General features: G+C 42.4%; 1 protein-coding gene across 2 annotated transcripts in view; it reads left to right on the top strand.

Annotated features, from left to right (window-relative positions):
• Nucleotides 1–358: 358 nt before the first annotated feature.
• The window catches only part of LOC111668435 (zinc finger E-box-binding homeobox 1-like), a 64,364-nt gene continuing 44,951 nt past the window's right edge, over nt 359–19,771 (top strand). Inside the window, exon 1 of one of the 2 annotated variants that reach the window (XM_023424499.2) lies at nt 359–477. In XM_023424499.2, coding sequence (XP_023280267.1) covers nt 420–477 — 58 coding nt within the window. In that variant the 5' untranslated portion in view covers nt 359–419. Of the gene's footprint in view, nt 478–1,968; nt 2,131–19,771 lie in introns of those variants that run through there. The other variant, XM_087178831.1, reaches the window with a different exon arrangement.

The following is a 19,771-nucleotide window of genomic DNA, read 5'->3' as shown; positions in this document are numbered from 1 at the left end:
TCCTCCACTACCTTTCACTGACACATTCCCCTCTAGCTATTCTCTACTCACATTTCTCCACTTCCACCTGCAGAGAAACACCTTGCTGTTATATTCTCGTTTTTTTGACCAGTCAGGAGGAGCAGGGACCGTGTGAGTCCCCGTTCGACCCCTACAGAGCTATGGGACCACCACACAGCCACGTGCGGCCAGTAGGAGGGGCCATGTGGTGCTGAGGTGTTTGAGAAGGTGATACCGTAAAAGCGGCCAGTGTGTCGCAAACCAGGTGTTTTTGCTGGGGGAAGGTGATGTCGTAAAGCGGACAGGGGAAGGGAGGGGTGAGAAGGGTGAGGAGGGAGGAGGAGGAAGGAGAGACAGGAGGAGGGGGGAGGGAGGAGGTGACTCGCGAGCGGCTGCGTTTCAGACTCAGCGAGAGGATCATGGCGGATGGCCCCAGGTGTAAGCGCAGAAAACAGGCGAACCCGAAGAGGAGCAGCGGTAAGTACAAACTCCTCCGTAACCGCCGATGAGCGACCCGGGCGGGCTGCCGGCGAGCTTTTTACTCGGTAAACTCCTTGTGGAGACTTTTTGGGAGTGAGTTGGAGCACGTTTCGGGGAGTTTTGGGGAGTATTGGTGTGTTCATATACCAGTGTGGTGGTGTACCGTTATACCTGGCTGCCTTCTCTCTCTCCGCCTAGCGGTGCACGGGGCCGCCTGACTGAGTGAACCGTTATCCGTCTGTTATAATAACCCGAGGAGCGCTTCATACTTGTCTGTATTTTTTAGTTTTCTACACTTTCTCCCTCTTTGTTTCTGTACTTTTCAGCCACTTTTCCACCCACGGCAACTCTTGGCGGCAGGTTACGGGGCTTTCACATAACAACGTGGCCCGTTGAGCGCAGTTTGTAGTTTAGTAGTGGATGAAATTTTTAGGGCGAGGTTGTTACGGGATTAGTTTCATGCTAACTTGCTGCTCACTCGGCCCCGGACGGTTCAGTTTGTAGCTCCCGTTCAAAATAAGTCAACTTCAGCTGTTTGTTTTTAATGGCCGGACGGTAAATCGTGCTTTTGCGGCCAATGCATTGGATTTTCTGCATGGGCTTTGGTCGGCTTCACTGCTCCTCCGGTGATGGCAAAGCGATGGGATGTTTATTTTATCTCCAGTTCACCCCTCCCTGCTACAACTGCAACACCACATGTTCGCATATAGTTAAGGTAAGAGTGGAAATTGTGTTGTTGATTCTCCAAAAGTAGATTTGGGAAATTTATCGTCATGCTTGCATGCATTTCCTTAATATCCGCTCCAGTTTAGCTTCATAAATCCAGCATTTTTTGTTAATCGGCGTGGGTTTTTTGTCGATTGTCCTGCATATTGCTCCCAGTGCACATTCTCCACTGTTGCTTTTTGCACCTGTAAAATCGGGTTTGTGAAGCGTTGCACGTGCTGAAAATACACGGAGAAGGAGATATATGGACTTATAGCATGTCTCTGGTTGCCAGTGTTGACAAAACTTCACTATCCTACTTTGTTTCTGTTTTAATATAGCTGTAATAACCCTCTCATGTCACCTGCAGGGATTTTACCTCCATGATATAGTTATAAACATGATCTCAGAGTAGGTGTTTCAGGGCTGAGGCATTTCCCATTCAATACGAGTATTTTTGAGTCCACCTGTTATGAAGTAAAGAATATAAAAATAGAAATTTACAAGTAGCTTTAAATTTAGACAACCCTTTGGAGGCAGAGTCTCTCATTGGACGGTTTCTTACCTGTACTCCCCCCCTCTTACATCGTATCAGCCAATAAAAAAAGTAAACCCATAAATATATATATATTTTTGGACACCGTTATGAGGCATGATGTGTGTGAGCCGAGGGGCTGGAAAGCACCTTTTTTTCTCTCCTCCTGCTGACGACACGACGGTGACTCTGTGCGTCCGTACAGGAGCCATCATCATCATCATCATCACCATCATCACCATCATGTTTACCTGAACGAGGATAACGGGTCTGACAAATGGCCTGGAAATAAACACAAATAACACCTGCGGCTCTCGCTCGTGAACGGAACAGGATCTGCTCGCCGTTTCCTAAATGCTCTGTGTCTCGTGAGGAGCCAGGAAAACCGCTCCAAATGTCAACTTGTGCAGGTAGACATGATTTTTTTTTTTGTAGTTTTCACCGTGTACCGTGTACCAAGCTTCGCATGGATGCTCGCCCCCTTCACTCTCGCGGGATTTATCTCATCGACACGCATTTCTGACCCACTTGTGCATGTCTTATCTCTCCTTTTATGTATTTTTTTGTGGATTGGTTGACTCGTTTGGTCGAGTGCACCCTGCAGACCCGTGTGTGTGTGTCTGTGTGTGTGTGTGCCCAGGAAAATGAGCGGTTCATAAAGTGATTATTCCTGTGTTATTCCCCACCGTGTGCATTAACAGCGCTGATCAGGGCTCATCGTCAAACCTTTCGTTTCCATCTATTGTGTTGCGGTAATTCGTTATACAATTTCCTGAGCGGTGTGCGGAAGGGAATGGCGGTCAGTACCATTACTGCAGTGAAGGCGGGGTTGCTGCTTTTTTCTGGACCGGAGACAGCCAGGTACGCAAGGTGATGCAACACCTATGAAGGTGTATTTTAACCGATTTCCCCGTGATATTCTCGCTACTTGATGGGAATGATTCCGAGCGTCTCGTTTATTTTTATCTCTAAGGAAATATAACATTAGATGAGATTATAATGTGAAAGGCGCGCAGCCTGGTGCGTGTAACGGTGATTCAGTGCGCACCGCTTTGATCAGATGCAAGTGGAACTCATCTCTCTCGTTTTTGTTTCATTTTCAACCTGCCTCTCTTCAAACGTGTATTTTTTTTATTAGTTTTCATCCACATGACACAGACTGCTCGTTCACAGCCCGTTCACCTCTTTGAATTTCAAAAGAGCTGATGTGCCAAACATTAGCCTGTGCTAATGTCCCATGACCTCCAGTCTGTCATCACCATGATGAGGCTGCTGATGCTATTTATTATTACTGTCACAGAAGCTTTCATTTGTGTTTGTCATTTCCTCAACAGTTCCTATGCTCACATTACAAGATAGTAATGACTGTGTGCTCTGTAAGTCCAACTCATGAACATATATGCCAATCTAAAGGTGGACAAACTCTCTGCCATGTGTTAGAAAATGAGTAAACAGACTGTAGATTTATGTTAAATTACAGCCCATCCCACTGACCCAAGCATTTTCTGATAACAGGTGATCTTCCTCAGGTGACCATAGATACTTTTCAGTTTATGCATTTTAATGCTTGTAGTCATTATGGAGCCTCCGAACAATTATTTAGCAGCTAATCTTCAAATTTTCTCAATAAATCAGTGATAATTGTGCAAAATGCTCATTATAATTTCCCAGTACTCAAGATGGCACGTTCACATTGCTTGCTTTGTAGAAATTGATCGTCATAGCCAATAAATTAATTGACTAATCGATTAATCACCAACTTGTTTAAGCTCAGCTCTGAATGTCTCACATGTCCCAGAGACATATGTCTTGTCCTCACTTCAGAGTTTTGCTTAATTTTGTATATTATGGATTAGGGATGCAACTATTATTTTCCTTATCGATTTAATCTGATTATTGGTTCATTCATTGCAATTAAGTTTCCCAAACTCCAAGTTGACAACTTCAAAGTGCTTTTTTTGCATGACAACAGACCATAATCATACTTTGGTTATATTATGATTGGGCAGCTGTGGCTCAGGACATAGAGCGGCTCACCCGCTATTCAGAAGGTTGGAGGTTTGATCCCCAGCTCCTCCAGTTCATGTGTCAAAGTGTCCTCGGGCAAGATACTGAACCTCACGTTCCTCAGTGAATGTGGCAACTGTTGTAAAGTGTTTTGAGTGGTTGATGCGACTAGAAAAGCTATATAGGTGCAGTCTATTTACCATACAGTGATATAAAACAGAGAAAAGTAGCAAATGCTGATATCAGAATTGTGGTAGTTTTGACTGAAAAGAGATTATAACCATTAATCAGTTATCAAAATAGTTGTTCATTAATTTACTGTCATTCGATTAATCGTGGCAGCCACATTATGGATGAGAGTCTGAGAACATTGTAAGGTAAAGTCTTACACAGACTTTCACAGTTACATCCACATAGGTTTATAACAGTTTTGCATTATAAGAAAATATGTGTTTTGTTTTGTTTTAACTTTTTTTTCTTCTTTGTTGTTTAGTTTCACAGTCGTGCTTTAAGTGAAGCAGAACCTCTAACAAAATCATTAGTAGATTGTTATCTGATGGATTAGGGATCCTCTCTGGTAAGAGGCAGATTTTTACTCCCACTCCATGAAAGTCAAGATAAACACTGTCTGTGCTCTTTGCTGTAATACCTCCTCTGGTATTTAAACTAGTTAGGAACACATGAAAGAAAAGGCTGTATGTGAGCAACAGCTCAGATTTTGTCCTTGAACATTTTTTATACAGGAGCATCACTGGCAGTCAGAAGTTGACATCCATCTTTTCATACCCATAAAACCTATTTTTTTGGAGTCATTTCCTGGAGTTCTGATCCCTTTCATAATGAGCCATCTTGGAGTTTGCTTGAAAGAGGCCTGGGGCTCATTTTCTAGTGTCCCTGAGCTGTTATGTTGTACTACCCAAATTCACATGTTTTTTTTTTTCTCGCTATCTTAACAAACAAACCCTAACTTGCCTGGTATAGTGATAGTTGACAGTCAGCTGGCCTTACTCTGCTTTTTTATAGAGATGATTTCCCACCAGGCAGAAACTGTAAACATGCCAGTATAAAAGCCTCACAAATGATGATAGTCATCTTGATATAGGTCTGCAAGGATGCCCAAAACTTTCACTTTTCCCTGACTGGACTTTTTTTTACTTGAATAATATTTGTGCCACACATTAAAGTGTACATTTAAGTGAGTAGGAGCAGCATACACAGAACAGTTAATAAGTTAATAAGACAGTTATTCCTGTGTTTTTAAAAGAGCAGAGGAGAAATGAAATGTTTTTGTTTAACCGCAGCCTTAATGATCTCATTTTCAACTCCACCTCATGCTAAGCTTCTGCAGTTCCACTGTAAATGGCAGGTGTCAACCCTTCATGTGCACCGCCTGTTGCTGCTGCTGCTGCTGCCGCCGCTTTGCCCACTGCTTCGTCATACAACGCCTCTCCTCCCGCTTTTAAGTGCTCCGTGTTTGTGTGTGCCCTCTGTAATCTAACACCGCAATTTAGGGACTACAGGATTGTGGCCTGGTGTTAACATACCTTGACAGGATAAAAACAGCGGCCTACTCTAAAGCTTGGACGACTCATACGCACAAGCTAGCCAGGGCTCGACCTTTTAGCAGGGTCTGTCCGCCTGTCCTGTGGAGGGTTTTGGGAGAAATGGTACTGGGTGCTGAGGTAGGTTGTTTTTGTTTAGGTTCCCTGTTTTTGTGCCAGTTACGGTTCAGTGAATGCTGTGCTAAAGATGTTGTTTATTTTCATATATTATAATAATCCTACACTTAATTCAATGGTACATGTACATTTTGATTGAATTAGCTGGAGCAGTGATAGTGGTGCATTAACAGACAAGTGTAGTGTTTACAACAGCTTTCAGTGACTTATTATATCAGGGCAGTCTGATGTAAAACAGACATTTGTTGACATGAAAGGGCTTTGAATTACTATTTTAAAGGATTACTCTCTCCCTCTGGTGATAGGCTCTTTGTTCAGCTGTGTAGATGAGTAGCATTTTCTCTCTGTATCTCTGTTATGAAGTCTATTGCCCTTTGACTGAGCGTATTTCTTCAGAGAAGTGCTGTATCACTGTGTAAAACTATATTCTGTTTACCAGCTTGTCTGGACCAAAAACCTCTGCCTTGCACAATCACACTCTCTTAAAGGAAAAGTGGTTTGGTATAAAGCTGCAGCATGTTTTATAGGCCTCTTTTGTCTTTATGTATGAATGAACCATTTTCTTGAGGTCACCCTAAGGTGCTCCAGTTTGAGCTTTCCTACGGAGCAGAGGAGTCATGTGAGTGTCCTGCCTCTGAGTTAATACTGAGCATTTATTTCTAGCTAATATGCCTTGCCATAGGCTGGGTTCACCCTGTTACACTCATTTCATCAGACTGATATAAAATAATAGATGTTATAATGTTTAATGTGGTTGCTGAAAATCCAACTAGAGATCGTCACTTCACCCTGATTTTTATTTGAATTTGTTGCAACCTAGATTACTGTTGTATGGAGGATTGGAATTTTACCTTCAGTTTTTTAGAACTTGAGTCTAATTTGAATATTTATGCACACGTCCATCTTTGTTGTTTGTCACTGAGAAGTGTTAGAGGGAAAATGGTCCTGAGTGGGATTAGAAGTGGTTGTGGTCAACACAAGCTGTTAATTGATCCATGACCATTGGTCATTCATGGTACTTTCTCCTTGTGTATAAGAGCCTGGAGCTGTGTGTGTGTGTGTGTGTGTGTGTGTGTGTGTGTGTGTGTGTGTGAGTGTGCATGAGCGTGTGTGTGTGCTGTTTCCCTTGCACAAATGGGCCTGTGGAATGACAAAGCACTACAGGATGTCTTTAGCAAGTCAGCATCAACCCCTCCCATTGCCTTTTATGGTTTGGAGGGGGAGGTGCGTCAGGGTTACTGATGCTGCTGCTGTGACTAATTGAGCAGTGTGTGTGTGTTTGTGTGTATGCGTGACAGAGAGAGAGAGGGAGACAGAGTGTGTGTGTGTGTGTGTTTGTGTGTGTGTGTGTTAGCATCAAGGTGGGAAACTGCTACTTTCCTCCAGGCTTTGCATAACAACACGGTCCTGCTTGTTGGGATTTACATGCATTAACATGGTGCCTGTGAGGGAGAAATCTTCCTGCTGATGCTGTTGCGTTTCAATTATGTGACGTAGGGCTGATAAAGGCACCTTGACAGCTGAGGCATGGAAAGTAAAGGCAGATGACTCAATACAGCCAAACAATTAAACGCACCAGTTTTAAACCGGTTGTACATCTGACTCGTACTGTGTGTGTGCATTCATAGGAAGGTGAATCAAAAAGTCAGAGGGTGATGATGGTGATGATGATAACAAAACTATAAACCAAACATGGAAGTTATACTCTATTAAAATGAGATGCAAGAACACACAGAACAGCATAGTGGATATAGATAATACATGCGTCACTTACACCTCATTTCCACCCAGTGAAAACCTCCAACCACCATGATATCAACAATGGTATTTATGAGTTTAGCTATTTTGGGTTTCAGGAGCTGAAACATAGAAACTCAATGACGAGGTTTTCACATGGCAGCAGTGGTGTGTACTGTCGATTAGCAGATCTATGACAAACAAAGCAGCAGAATCACTTCATTAACTAACCCACATATTCAGAAAGTTAGCTCAAATAAAGGACAAACGACTAAAAACATGCACCAACTGCCTGTTTGTCAAGCAGGTGTGATTTGGCCCAGCAACTCATGAACACTCAACACAAGAGCTATTTTTAGTGGACGTGAAGGGGAAACGTGCACTGCCTCTGATTTAACACAAAACTAAGAACAACTCATTTTGTCATTCAGGCTGCACTTGCATTGAGAAGTGTAAATAAATGTGAAACTTGCATGGCAGCACGACCTTTGTAGCAGCAAGCTATACGTCGTATACACCCCCCAAAACACACCCACCCACCCAGTCCTCCACATAGAGGTCAGAGGTCAATGGAGCAGCCCTGGAGCTGTGTTACACCACAGAACACAAGAGCCACATGGTCTGAGAAGCTCTGCGGCAGTGATCAGGATATGGATGCTCCATAGGGTTTCACTGTTTGGCCCAAACACTCAGATCATTACAAAAATGCTGTATACATTTAATAGTAAAGCTGACTGTTTCTTATCTGCACTGATGTAACTTTAAAAACAAAGTGTTTGGAACAATTCAGACATTTGATTTATGTATTACATGTGCAAGAGTAAAGCTGCAGTAAAAACTTGGTGGATCTTTAGGACAATGTTGAGAAAAATACATTTATTGCAGCTGGCATTTATAATCAATTTACTTATTGTGTGTTGCACATTCAAAACTCCAATAAATCCCAAATATCCACAATAATGTCACAGAAGAGTACTACATTTAGATGTCAGTGTCTTCAAGAGAAATCAAGAATTGCATGCTTGTTCTTTCTGAATAAGTAGAAAAACATTGCTGCCCATTTGATGCTGTAATTAATGAAAGTTTAAAGCTGCTCTGCCCTTATAAAAGTGTAACAGGAGAGATGCCATGCTATGAATGAGGAGCTCAGACGAGTACAGTCACCGTGCTCGAATCAAAATAAGATTACAGCAAAGCCAAATCCTGCTTTAAATTTACAATGGCGTTTAAAATTGATGTTATGAAGACAAAGTTTTCTCACTGCCACCTACGCTCAAAACAAACCAAATGTGGAACCAGAAGTGAAATTTACCTCCAGCACCACTGGTGCATAAAATCTCAGAGGAACTGCCAAACTCGTATCAGAACCTCCTTTTCTTAAAGGTGGCCTAAACCGTTTCCACAAGTAACCTGCTTTGCTGATGCCTTTCATCATTCTCATTCAACCACCTGAATATTCATGTATTCAAGAGGCTCCCCGAGCAGCTAACAGCTAAAACTTTAATCTACGCTGCTCTGCAAACCAAGGCTGAGCTGTGAAAGACAGCCTGTGGTGAAGGGACCCAGTTTATTCTGCTGCTGCTGCTGACCAGCATCCCACCTCAGATCATGCATGTGTATGTTTGTGTGTCAAAATGTCCATGTATGCCTGCGTCTGTGCATTTTCATGAGTGTGTGTGAGACATGAAATAGTTTATAAATGTGAGTTTATACATTTTGTGAGTTTGTGTGATTGTGGGGGTTATGTGTGCATGCAGGCCAGTGTGTGTTAAAAGAAAGAGTCCCATTCAAAGTCCTGTGTGTGTGTTGGAGAGGGGGAGCACTCTTTCACACTCAGCTGGTGGGAAACTCCTCTCCCTCTTCTTTGGTGGTGGTACGATTTGCATATTCTGCCATCCTCCATTCTCTTTTTTCTCCTGCCACCTGAGAAGCAGAACAGAGGCTGTCGGCTCCTCGAGCTCAGAGGAAATCAGTGAAAACGCAGCCCAAAGCTGCTGCCTGCCTTCAGGCATAACGCTGAACCTCAGCCGAGGGTGCTGTGCAGCAGAGACTAAGTCGAGCCGTAATCCCGTGAATGTTGGTAATTGAAGAGGAATGCCGCTTGCCTGTGATAGGCTGCTTGCTTTGATTTGCTTCCATTGAAAATTGGGACACATCTCAAAGGTAAACCGAAAGGAAACAGGTGCAGGAAAGTTGAAACGGAAAGAAATGTGGAGCTGAGAGGCGGAGGAGTGGAATAATGAGAAGGGTAAATAAAACAGTGAAGCAGTACAAAGTTAAAGCCCAGCTCATCATTGGGTTATCTCCTCTGTTTGTCCCTGGCCTGAAATATAGTTTTTCACCTTAGTAACAAGCCATTAGTGTCATTCAGTCATAGAATCATACGACTGGTCAGGTCATTGATTAGTCATCAACTATTCGATCACTTAATTGATTGCAAATATTCAAGCGAAAATCTAAACATTTCATTTTGATTTGAGACTCAGCTGAACAAGATAAGCAATCTGAAGACGACAGGAAATTCAGATGGATATAGTTCTTTATTTTCTGACATTTTAGAGACTTTCAATTAATCAATCATAAACAAAATAATCACATTAGCTGATGATGAATATACTCATTTTTTGCTCCCGTCGAATCAAATTCTCAAAATAAATCTATTTGGGAAAAAGATAATTCTATTTATTCCTAAGGTTGGTGATTCACGTTTTAAAGCTATGTTGTACATAAAAGTGAAAATAACGAATTCAGAAAAATTCAAGTTAACTTTAGTCACTTGTTACTTTTATGGTGCAAATCACCATAATCACTGATCATCTCACTTGTTATAACAAAGAAGAGCTTTTAAGACTAAATTCTGCTGACTTAATGAGAACAGGTGACATTTCTTTACTTGGGGCTTTCTTGACTAGGACACTATTGGAGTTTGCTTTTGTTTTGTTTTTGTTTTTTACCTCAAATAGCACTGTGCACTGTAAAGTAATGTAAAGTGTGTCTTTAGGTTTGCACTATCCCCTATCCTTCCAGCTTTTATCATGCCTTCTCATAGCACCCAATAACTTTAAGAACCAGCAATGTATTTATTCTGATTTAATATTTTATTACTTACAAACAAACTAAAGCTATATAAAGCCACCAGCCATACCAAAGAATTCTTTGTGATTGAATAAAGCTAAGGAGAAAAAAAAAGTCAAAAAGGAAAACCTACAGTAAGAGCAGGGGAGGCAACCTCCCAGCAGCCCCAGTGGTCTCAGGAGACATAAATCATGAGTGGTGGACAGGTGGGTTAGGAGGGGCCTGGACTCACTAAAGACACCCCAGAGACCTCAGAGGGTACAGCAGCAGCAGGACAGGTGGGAGTGGAATAGAGAATTAGATTAGAAGCACAGTAGTGATTTATCTCTCCCCTTTTACACTGTAGCCTGGTCCCCATTCGAATCGTCTTTGTCTCAGAAGTGTGTATCAAACGGCAAGAGTCACACAGAAATGACTTAAATATTGTCATTCTTGCTTGAGGCAGAAAATTGAAGTGGAACTGGAACTATGTGACGTATAGTGCTGAATAAAGAGGTATAATCACCTCACTGGTCAAAAAGCTGGTTGACTAGCAAGCCATACCAATATACCTGCCATTTATATATACCTACCTTTAAATGATATCAACGTTACACACGCCCCTCTGAGAAAAGTCTTCTGTTACTAATCTCCTGTTCACACATTTGCAAAGTGACAGGCTCTCTCTTGCCTCTCATGAGCCTGAAGCATGTTGCCATGTTTAGCATTGAGTTGGTGATCTACATACCCTGCTCTGATTGGACAGTTATTTTCTCTTGTTGCTGTATACTGGTACATGATGGAGTTCATGTCTGTGTGTTTCTGTTTCCATGTATTGTTTTTGTCTTAAAGTCATATCTTAGGGGAAGCGCTGACCTTGATGTCTAACTTTTCCCTTGTTTTGTTAATGTTTTCTGTTAATTTACTTGGAGCTGATTGGTTGTTGCCCAGTTTTTGTTCTCTTATGTCAGACATCAGGACACTTTAGCATAAATTCTCAGTGGCTTTTGAGTCTTTGATGGATGTTCCCGGCATGTTTTTCTAGATTCAGGCTACATCCGCTTTTACTACGTTTAAGCTTGGCGTGCGCATTTTAGTTTGAAAACTCCAGGATTGCGTTTTAGTCTGGTCGGGCAGAAACACAGAGGAAACAAACAGAAATGATGATGCACACACCAACATTCGTTTATCAGTCATGGCATATCCTTCCGTGATTCATCTCGCTCCTATCACGTGACCCTTTTCTGGAAGAAAACAACGACTCCAAACCTCAAAAATGATGAATACAGTTGAAGTAACACCAAAAACTGAACATTATAACTGGGCAGTGCTGCTACTGGTATTTGAACAGCATTTAGGTTGCTCAGTCTTGAATGTATTACGTGTAGTGGTGCACCACTTTACCGTGGTTCTGCCGACAGGTTTCCCTTTATTTATTGTTCTGTTACATTTGTTTTATTGTCGGATGGAGACAGAGCCGCTGCCTCTCTGTTTTCCCTCTCCCATCATGCAGGATGGATGGTGAGCGAACACGTTGAAATGGAACAGAGGATTTGATTAGAAGCTGAGTAGAGATGTGCAGTGTGGATTCTCTCTTTGTGTCTGTCCTCCATCCTGTGTCCTGTGGGCTTGATTTGCAGTGCGCGGAGCCAGAGGGATGATATATGACGCTTGTAAAAGTGAACACCGGGAGGAAGAAGGGAGAGGAGGGGGCAGACACCTCTTGCTTGCAAACAAAGTATGCAAGTCTATTCAAAGCCCTTAATAAACTGTCAGCGTAGATTTAGATTTGTGCGTTGATGTAGGAGAACATTAGGAGTCGTCCTTTTTAAATCACGCAAGCAAATTCACGGTCGAGTGAAAGAGGGAGCTGGAGAGGCTGAAAGAAAGGGAGTGTTGTTATTGAATTACAGGTGATGGTTGCTAATTGGGCCCTCCAGAGGTTGTGTGAGTGTGTGTGCATGTGTGTGTCTGGTGTGAGTGTGTGTGTCTGGCTCTAGGGATGCAGAGTTGATGAAGCTGTTAGGGTAAAGTGCGGGGCCCCAATGCGCTCCCTGAGTGCTGTGCTTTAGAGGCCTGTCCTGTCCCTGCGGAGGAGCACTAATGGAGGCCACCCAGCCCTGATGAAAATACAGCCAGACTGGATGGATGGAGGGACGACGGATCCAGGGGGGGTGATGCTGCTGTAATTGAGGCGGCTGCTGGGTGAGAAGAGTGCTCGGTTTTTGATGAGCTGTGGGCATGAAGCAACACGTTTACACCGGCGCTGTGACAATAACTGCATTACTGCCCCACTGTGTTTCTTGGCAGGGCCTGAAAGTCACACTGCACAAGCTTTTCATATGAATACATGTGATGCGACTATCACCGATTCATGTGACACAATCGTGACTCGGCCTATAGCCAGGCCATGAAATTATAAAAATGTGATGTTGTCAGTTTTCTGGGAACATCCTTTGTTGTATAAGAAGCAAAGTGTTGAATGTTTACTGTCGTAGCAGTGACAGCTTGTTTGGAATAAACAGGTAGCAAACATGAACAGTACTCACCAGTAGTGCTGAAAGGATTAATTCATAATCAGTCATTAATCTAATCAATCATAGTGATTTATTATGGAAAAAAGTCAGATATTTGCTGATTGCGGCTTCTCAAATGTAAAGATTTGCTGTTTATCTGACTGGAAATCAAATATATTCAGGTGTAGAGTTGTTGGTTGAACAAAATAAGCAATTTAAAGGCTCTCAGAAATGGGCATTTTCCACAACTGCAGCGCCCACCAGAATATTTTCCATCTCTCCATACTCTGCCCACAAGTGATTAGTTTGTGATTGGCTGAACACACCTGATCCAGCTAATCAGCTCTTGGTAGAGCTGAGATTGATAGTAAAATATGGACCCACAAGTGAGCACTACAGGAATCAAGGCTTGAAGACAGAGGACGACCTGTAAACCAGTACAGGAGACTGGATTTGAGCCTCCCAGTCTATGGTTCACGCTTTTCTTTGTTGAGTCAGGACAGTGACCTTCATTCACCGTGTCAATGGAGCTCTTCTGTATACAAAACAAACTGGATACTTTCCAGGGAAATGATTTGGCACTCGTGTTTTTTCCAGGATTTTAAGAACATTGATACTCAGTTATGTGAGATTTCTTGTAGTTTTATCCCTCATTTCCTTGCGTAATTTAGAACTGAAACAATTTATCAGTGAGCCGATTGACAAACAGCAAACATGCCAAACATTGTCTGCCTCCAGCTTTTCAGTTTTCTCAGGATTTGCTGTTTTTCTTTGTCTTTTGTGATAGTAAATTGTATTTAGCTTTTTGTCTGTTTATCAGACAAAACAAGCAAAACAAACAATTTCATTTTGGGCTTTAGGAAATATTCATCTTTTACTATTTTCTAACATTTGATAGACCACACAATTAATGGATCAAATGGGAAAATAATGGGCAGATTAATGAGCAATGAAAATAATCATGTGCAGCTTTAGTATAGTGTCATGTGTAACTACAAGGCATTTTGGATAAAAAAAATAAAAATCCTCCCCCTCCTCTTTCACTGTATTTCTGTATTTATCAACACTTGCAATTTACTTTACCTCTGTAATTGTTTTTCTCTTTTCTGCTGAGTGTTCAGGATATAGGACACACACAGTCTTTTCTGCTGCCGCTTAGAACGCCACCGTGCTTATCCACTTTGGTAGAATTTTGTTGATCAAAGCAGTTTTGGCTTCAGTGTTGCTGCTGCAGGATGACTGCTGAGGTGTCAGCTGTTCAGTCTACGAGAGATGTGGGACAACAACACTGTAGGCTCTGTCATCTTTTTGTCTCAGTATCTACCTTCACTGAGTGAAACCTGTGGGGCAAAGCCAATGCGTCTTCAGATATGTTTATGTGTGCATGTGTAGTGTACTGTATGTGACAACATCAAAGCTACTGTCTGTGACACCGTTTGCATCACCACACCTGTCGATAGCTGCAAAGCTTCGCTCTTAAAAGGTTACAGGACTCAAGTTAAGTTCAACTGTTAACAAATATGTGGATGATTGTGTGGCTCGTTTACTTTGAAGAAGGTGTGTGCTATGGCAGGATGTGTGACGGGGTCTACTGTGTGTCCTGACAGGGTTTTCTCTGCACCAGTGCTGCAGCATTATGACTGGTCTGTTTGCAAAATTTCTATTTTGTGCACTTTAATGTTTGACAAAAAGCTGATATTCTTAATGTAACCGTATAATTGAATTGTGTGTCTTTTCTTGGTGCACCATTGCTGAGTGAACGTAGAGGAAACTGTGTGTTATCTTTGCACCTGGCTAGGTGAACCGTCATCTTCACTTTGCACTGTGTATGCAAGTATAAACATCAGATGTAAGAGCGCCTCACTGCCTGGATAGTTTACAGTTTATCTCAACAGTTTACTGACTTGATAGGGAAGGTACAGCATAACCAGCAAAATGTTGGGAAGCTTTGTCTGTAGATCGTTAGTCTGGATAACCAGGTTTTTTTTGGAGGTCAGTTTTTTAAATAAATGTTTTAGACTGATATTTCTGAGGGAGGCCAATACTCTATGATATGATAAAAACATTTTTTTTGATTTTGCCCTTTGTCTTTAAATGTTGGTATCAGCCATGTTATTCCAAATTAGCTGTTGACTTTTGGAAGCCATCAGCTGGTGTAATCGATGGGCAGAAAGTTTAATTTCCTGCCCTCATCAAGTATGAAACCTTAGCAGAAGTCTGGGCTCAGCTGCAGTTTTCCTTTTTGGGTGATGGTTACATGAGAATTGGCACAGGTGCAGCTCCCAGGCTGCAGCTTTTTACGCCTTGACTGGGTTTCATCAGCGCTGTTTGTTTTCCCCTCTAGTCTCATGCAGCAGGCATCTTAATGTGAGCTCAGAGATACTTGGAGTTAATCTCGCCAACCTGTAGTGAGCCTGCGTGGAGGCTCATTAGTCACCAGTCGCTCTGGCCCTAACAGTCTTAACAGAGAAGGCAGGCCGAGGCCAAGAGTTCCATAGCAGGGTCATTTTTCCAGCGGTATGTGAACACTAAACTTCCATATCTTTACTGCTTGCTCCATCTATAGTCTATAACTTTTTGTCTTGTACAGATGTCGCAACAATTAATTGATTAATTGATTGATTAAATGGCTGAATATTTGAATATCTTTGGTTTTGGGCAAGAAATTTACATATGTGAACTTGGTCTTTGAGAAATTACTATGAGCATTTACTACTATCTGTAAGACTAATTAATTGACAGAATAATCAGCGGATGAATTGATAATGTGAAATAAACTTATGCTAATTTGGAAAATGATAAAGGCGCTTATAAAGCCAATTAATCCACAATAGCACAGGTACCTCAATCTAAAACTCTCTTTACTTCTTCCTGAGAAAAGCCCAGCTCTTGTCAGCCTCTTTTCTCCCCCACCCAATCCATGTCAAGACAAGTCCAGTGTAGTTATGTACTTAGTGCTTCATAGTGCATCAGATTTGTCGAGCAACACAGGACTGAAAATACAGCTAAAACAACAGCTGAATGCAAGAAGAAACAAGCAAAATCCAGGATTTGTTGCTAGTATTTGTGTGTTTGTGTCTTAGTATGTGTGAATTGTTGTGTGTGAATTGGTGTGTGTGTGTGTGTGTGTGTGTGTGTGTGTGTGTGTGTGTGTGTGTGTGTGTCTGTGCATATACCCTTCCCAGCGTAGCAGGTGTGCCTGGGCTTCAGTCCCATTACAAGTTTCATAAATACCATCTGACACCGTTACAGCAGGCAGGCCTCAATATAAAACTCTCCTCCTGTGGCGTAAGCATGCAGCCCTCTAGCACAATCATATTATACCACACTTCATGGGAGGAAAGCTACAGCCCTGCCCAGCACCTCTTAACAGACCAAGGTACTCTGAGCACACATAGTTTCTCTCAAGCTGTGTCTCATGACTTTGAGATTGAGCTGCTTTTTATTTCTGTATTTAAAGCACTTTGTGTCAAACCTGTTTTCTTTAAAAGCCTTGTGAGTTAATTTGAATTTACTCAACCATAGTTGGCTCCTTCTTTTAGTGGATCCTTCTCCAGGGCTATAATGTGTAATGTCCACTGCCACACATGTTTATTTGAGAATATCATCCTGTCCAAAACACACACAGCCACTTAAATACACACGCTTTCAGAGGCATTAAGTTTACATCAAATTTAATGGTGTTTAATGGAAAAAAAACATGGAGATCTAGGTGTTCTGGAGTTTAATTCATCTGTATCCTTTAACTGTTATGGCAAATTGGGTGCAGTCTGTGGCCAGAAGGTGTAATAAATTTGTCTGGCATTCACTTTGTGCAGATACACCTCTGCAGTGTTTGCCTCTCTGCTGCCTCGTCTGGATGACATTTCAGTCGACTGGCGATCTGAACGTGCTTGACATTTTGCTAAACTGCGTTCGGAAGGTCCTGCCTGTCCCTGTGTTTTCCTTCCCCCTCCTCCCTGCATTGTGTGACTGGGTAAACAGGCACACACACACACACACACACACACACACACACACACACACACACACACACACACACACACACACATGCGTATATCCTCACAGACTCCCCGTACATCCAGGGAGTTTGCTTTGTACGCCTGCAGGCTTAGGATTATGCCTTTGTCTTTTATTGCTTACCGCGCACAGAACAGCCTTGAATTGTTTATTTTTGATGTTTTCCCTAAACACACCTGTAAAGGAAAAGTAGGCTAGCATCTCATTATGCTCTCAAAACAGGCCAGTTTTTTCACGGTCTGTTCATGGAGGGTCTCTACTGCTCAGCCTTTCCTGTGCCCAGACATTCAAACAAAGTGTTTTAATGCACCAAATACGACTCTTTGATCTGCTCGCCTGCAAGTTATTAGACTAAAGATCATCTTAGATGCTTTGTAGGAAGTGTTTCCACATAGTGTTGTGGGACCAGACCGTTTGAATTTATACCAAACATGCTGTTGTTGTGTAGCGAGGTAAAGTGTAGCCATGCCCTCTCCCATCATCCCAGAAGTTCAGTTGAAGTTTTAATCCGCTGGCTAAGGGCATATGGAGATCGTTCTCCTGCTCTGCTCGTGTGCCACTCAGATAATGAAGCCTTCCCTCCGCACTGCCAGCTCTCCGGTACCCGGGCACAATCTCATCCCTCCCCAGCTTGACGCTCGCCTCGCTGACAGCCGTTCAAAGTGAGCTAGCTAGCCGTCCGGCATCCAGACGGCAGCGGCATGGTCTTCATTTAGCGAGGACAGAACTGCTGTGCCAACCGAGGCTTCGTGCCAGAGAGCTGCCCGCGGAGCACGCCACGGCTGGTGCCAACTTCTGACATACAGTAGATGGGCGGTTTTATGCTGGCAGTGCCAAAAATACAGTGGTCTGATTAAGTAATGTGATGTAAGATGGTGGGGTGGTGTGAAGTAGCCTGCTGGATTTGGAAGATGGAGATATCGTTAGTGGGGAAGGGAGGAGGAAGCTGCAACTCTGTCCGTTCTCCATCTGTGTTCTGATTATGAAATTAGGCTGCTGACTGGATACACAGACCCATTCATGAGGGCTTAATCTTCAAGGAAGGCTTGGACTCTGTAGTTACACAGGTGGATTAGCACAGTAGTAGTAAGGCCACTTTATTATAGTATTAGTAGAAGTAGTATAGTTAAAAGTAGGGCAGTATCCAACTCTCATATTTCTGATCTTTTTGGACGTTGATAAAGCTGCTAATTTTCTTTTCTTCTGGCCAAGGAGACGTTTTGGCTTGTTTTATCCACCCAGCAGTCCCACACCCAGAGTTATTTGGTTCATGGTCACATAAGGCAAGAGCAAAGCAGAAAATACTCTACACTACTCTCAGAAAAACTCTCAGCATTTGAGGAGCTGGACTGTGACTGAATCAACTGACGGATAGTTTTAGCCTGAGCTGAAAGTTCTCTCCAGTTCTCTCAGTATGTCTTTGCAGTTAAGAGTGCTCTGGTTTCCTATTGTGGATGACTACAATACAAATTTGCTCATTTGATAAACCAAATCTAAGTAAACAATCACAACTGTGACTTAAAGACTCAAACTGAGACTGTCCTGAGCTTCTGTAACGTGTGGTATTTCTGAGGCAAGCAGAAACATTCGACTGTAATTATCAGACAGATTCTAACAAAACGTTTTGAGTTTGATTTTATTGCTCAAAAGTGTGTGTGACTTTGCAAGAATGGAGTCTCTGGAGAGCAACAGCAATACAGAGCTAATATAACCCTCCACCCACACGTCCCTCATCTGTGTTGTTAGAACAGGAGGTGAGGCGGGAGATGAAAATTAATAAATAAGACAGCACTAGGCACTATTTTTGATATTCAAGCACAATATAGATCCACTAGCCACTACAACACACAAGCTAACAAAGTCAAGTGTGTTTTTATTTCATATTTTTGTGGTTTTATATGAAGGGATGCTTAGGGAGGTTATGTTTTGATATATAAATGCTCAAAATTTTTACTTTTTGGCAAAGAAAGACAAGAACAGTTGATGCAGGGACACAGGAGAAGAATATGAAAATATATTTTTTATTTCACTCTGCCCTTAAAGGAACCTGCATGTTGTGTTTTAGTAGGTAAACCTGCATCAAGTTTGTATGTAAGCTGTTTTTGTCATGCTCTCATTCATGCAAACATTTTGACTAATGTTGCCTCACAACGGACCTCAGTTTGTCCAGACAGCCGAGGTCAGCAGTGTTATCCAAAGGCAGTTTTTTGATATGACAGCAATAGTGTGTGCTCCAGTATGTTTACCCAAAAGCTTGAGGCAGACCCACACGAGGCTTGCCTGGTCGACTGTTAAGCTAAGTGCTTAGTTTAGCGTAACCTAGCCTAGCGAACCATGGCACAGATACAGAAATTGCTCAGGGCGATACACGCTTTCCCCCCACAGGCTAGCTTGTGTTGCAGAGGCAGCTATCTTGCGCAGCTAAACACACAGCTGCCATGTTATACACATCACAATGCTCAGCTTTAACTGATGCTAAACAGCTCTTTGTAACCGGTGAAAGTCTACAGCTCTGCGACCTATTTCCCAAGGAGTTCTCTGCCAGGGAGAGAGCGAGTGTGATATGAATACAGAGCAGGTGAGAGTAGGAGGGAAATGTAGGGGAGCTGGTAGCGAGCAGGAGATCATGACCACAGCAGTGCAGCAATACCTGCTGGGGCATAAATCAGGCTGACAGAGATTATTATTATTGATAAGATGGAAGTGTTTTATCCTGTTGAAACTCACAGTCATTGTACAGCCTCCTGACTTCCATGCCAAAATGAGAAAGCCACATTTTGTCAAACATGATGTCTACAAACAAGCCAAAGAAAAGAGCTTTGGAAAATGTGTATACTGTGAACTGTGAACCTCTGGGATATGCTTAAGATTTATGTATGGTCATGTCAGTCATGCGAGGAGCTTGTCAACCATTCAGCAAAGGTTTTGTAACCTAAACATGTGCATTGCAGAGTCTCCACAGAGATTAGGTGGCAAACACGCTGACTATAGTTTATTGATCTGATGTATGATTAGCTGGATGCCTCTGCATTACCATG

The sequence above is a fragment of the Seriola lalandi genome, unplaced genomic scaffold (assembly GCF_002814215.2).
Source record: "Seriola lalandi dorsalis isolate HSWRI2012SDOR001 ecotype SW California unplaced genomic scaffold, Sedor1 jcf7180002054736, whole genome shotgun sequence".
NCBI lineage: Eukaryota > Metazoa > Chordata > Actinopteri > Carangiformes > Carangidae > Seriola > Seriola lalandi.
This window is presented reverse-complemented; position numbering and strand designations above follow the sequence as displayed.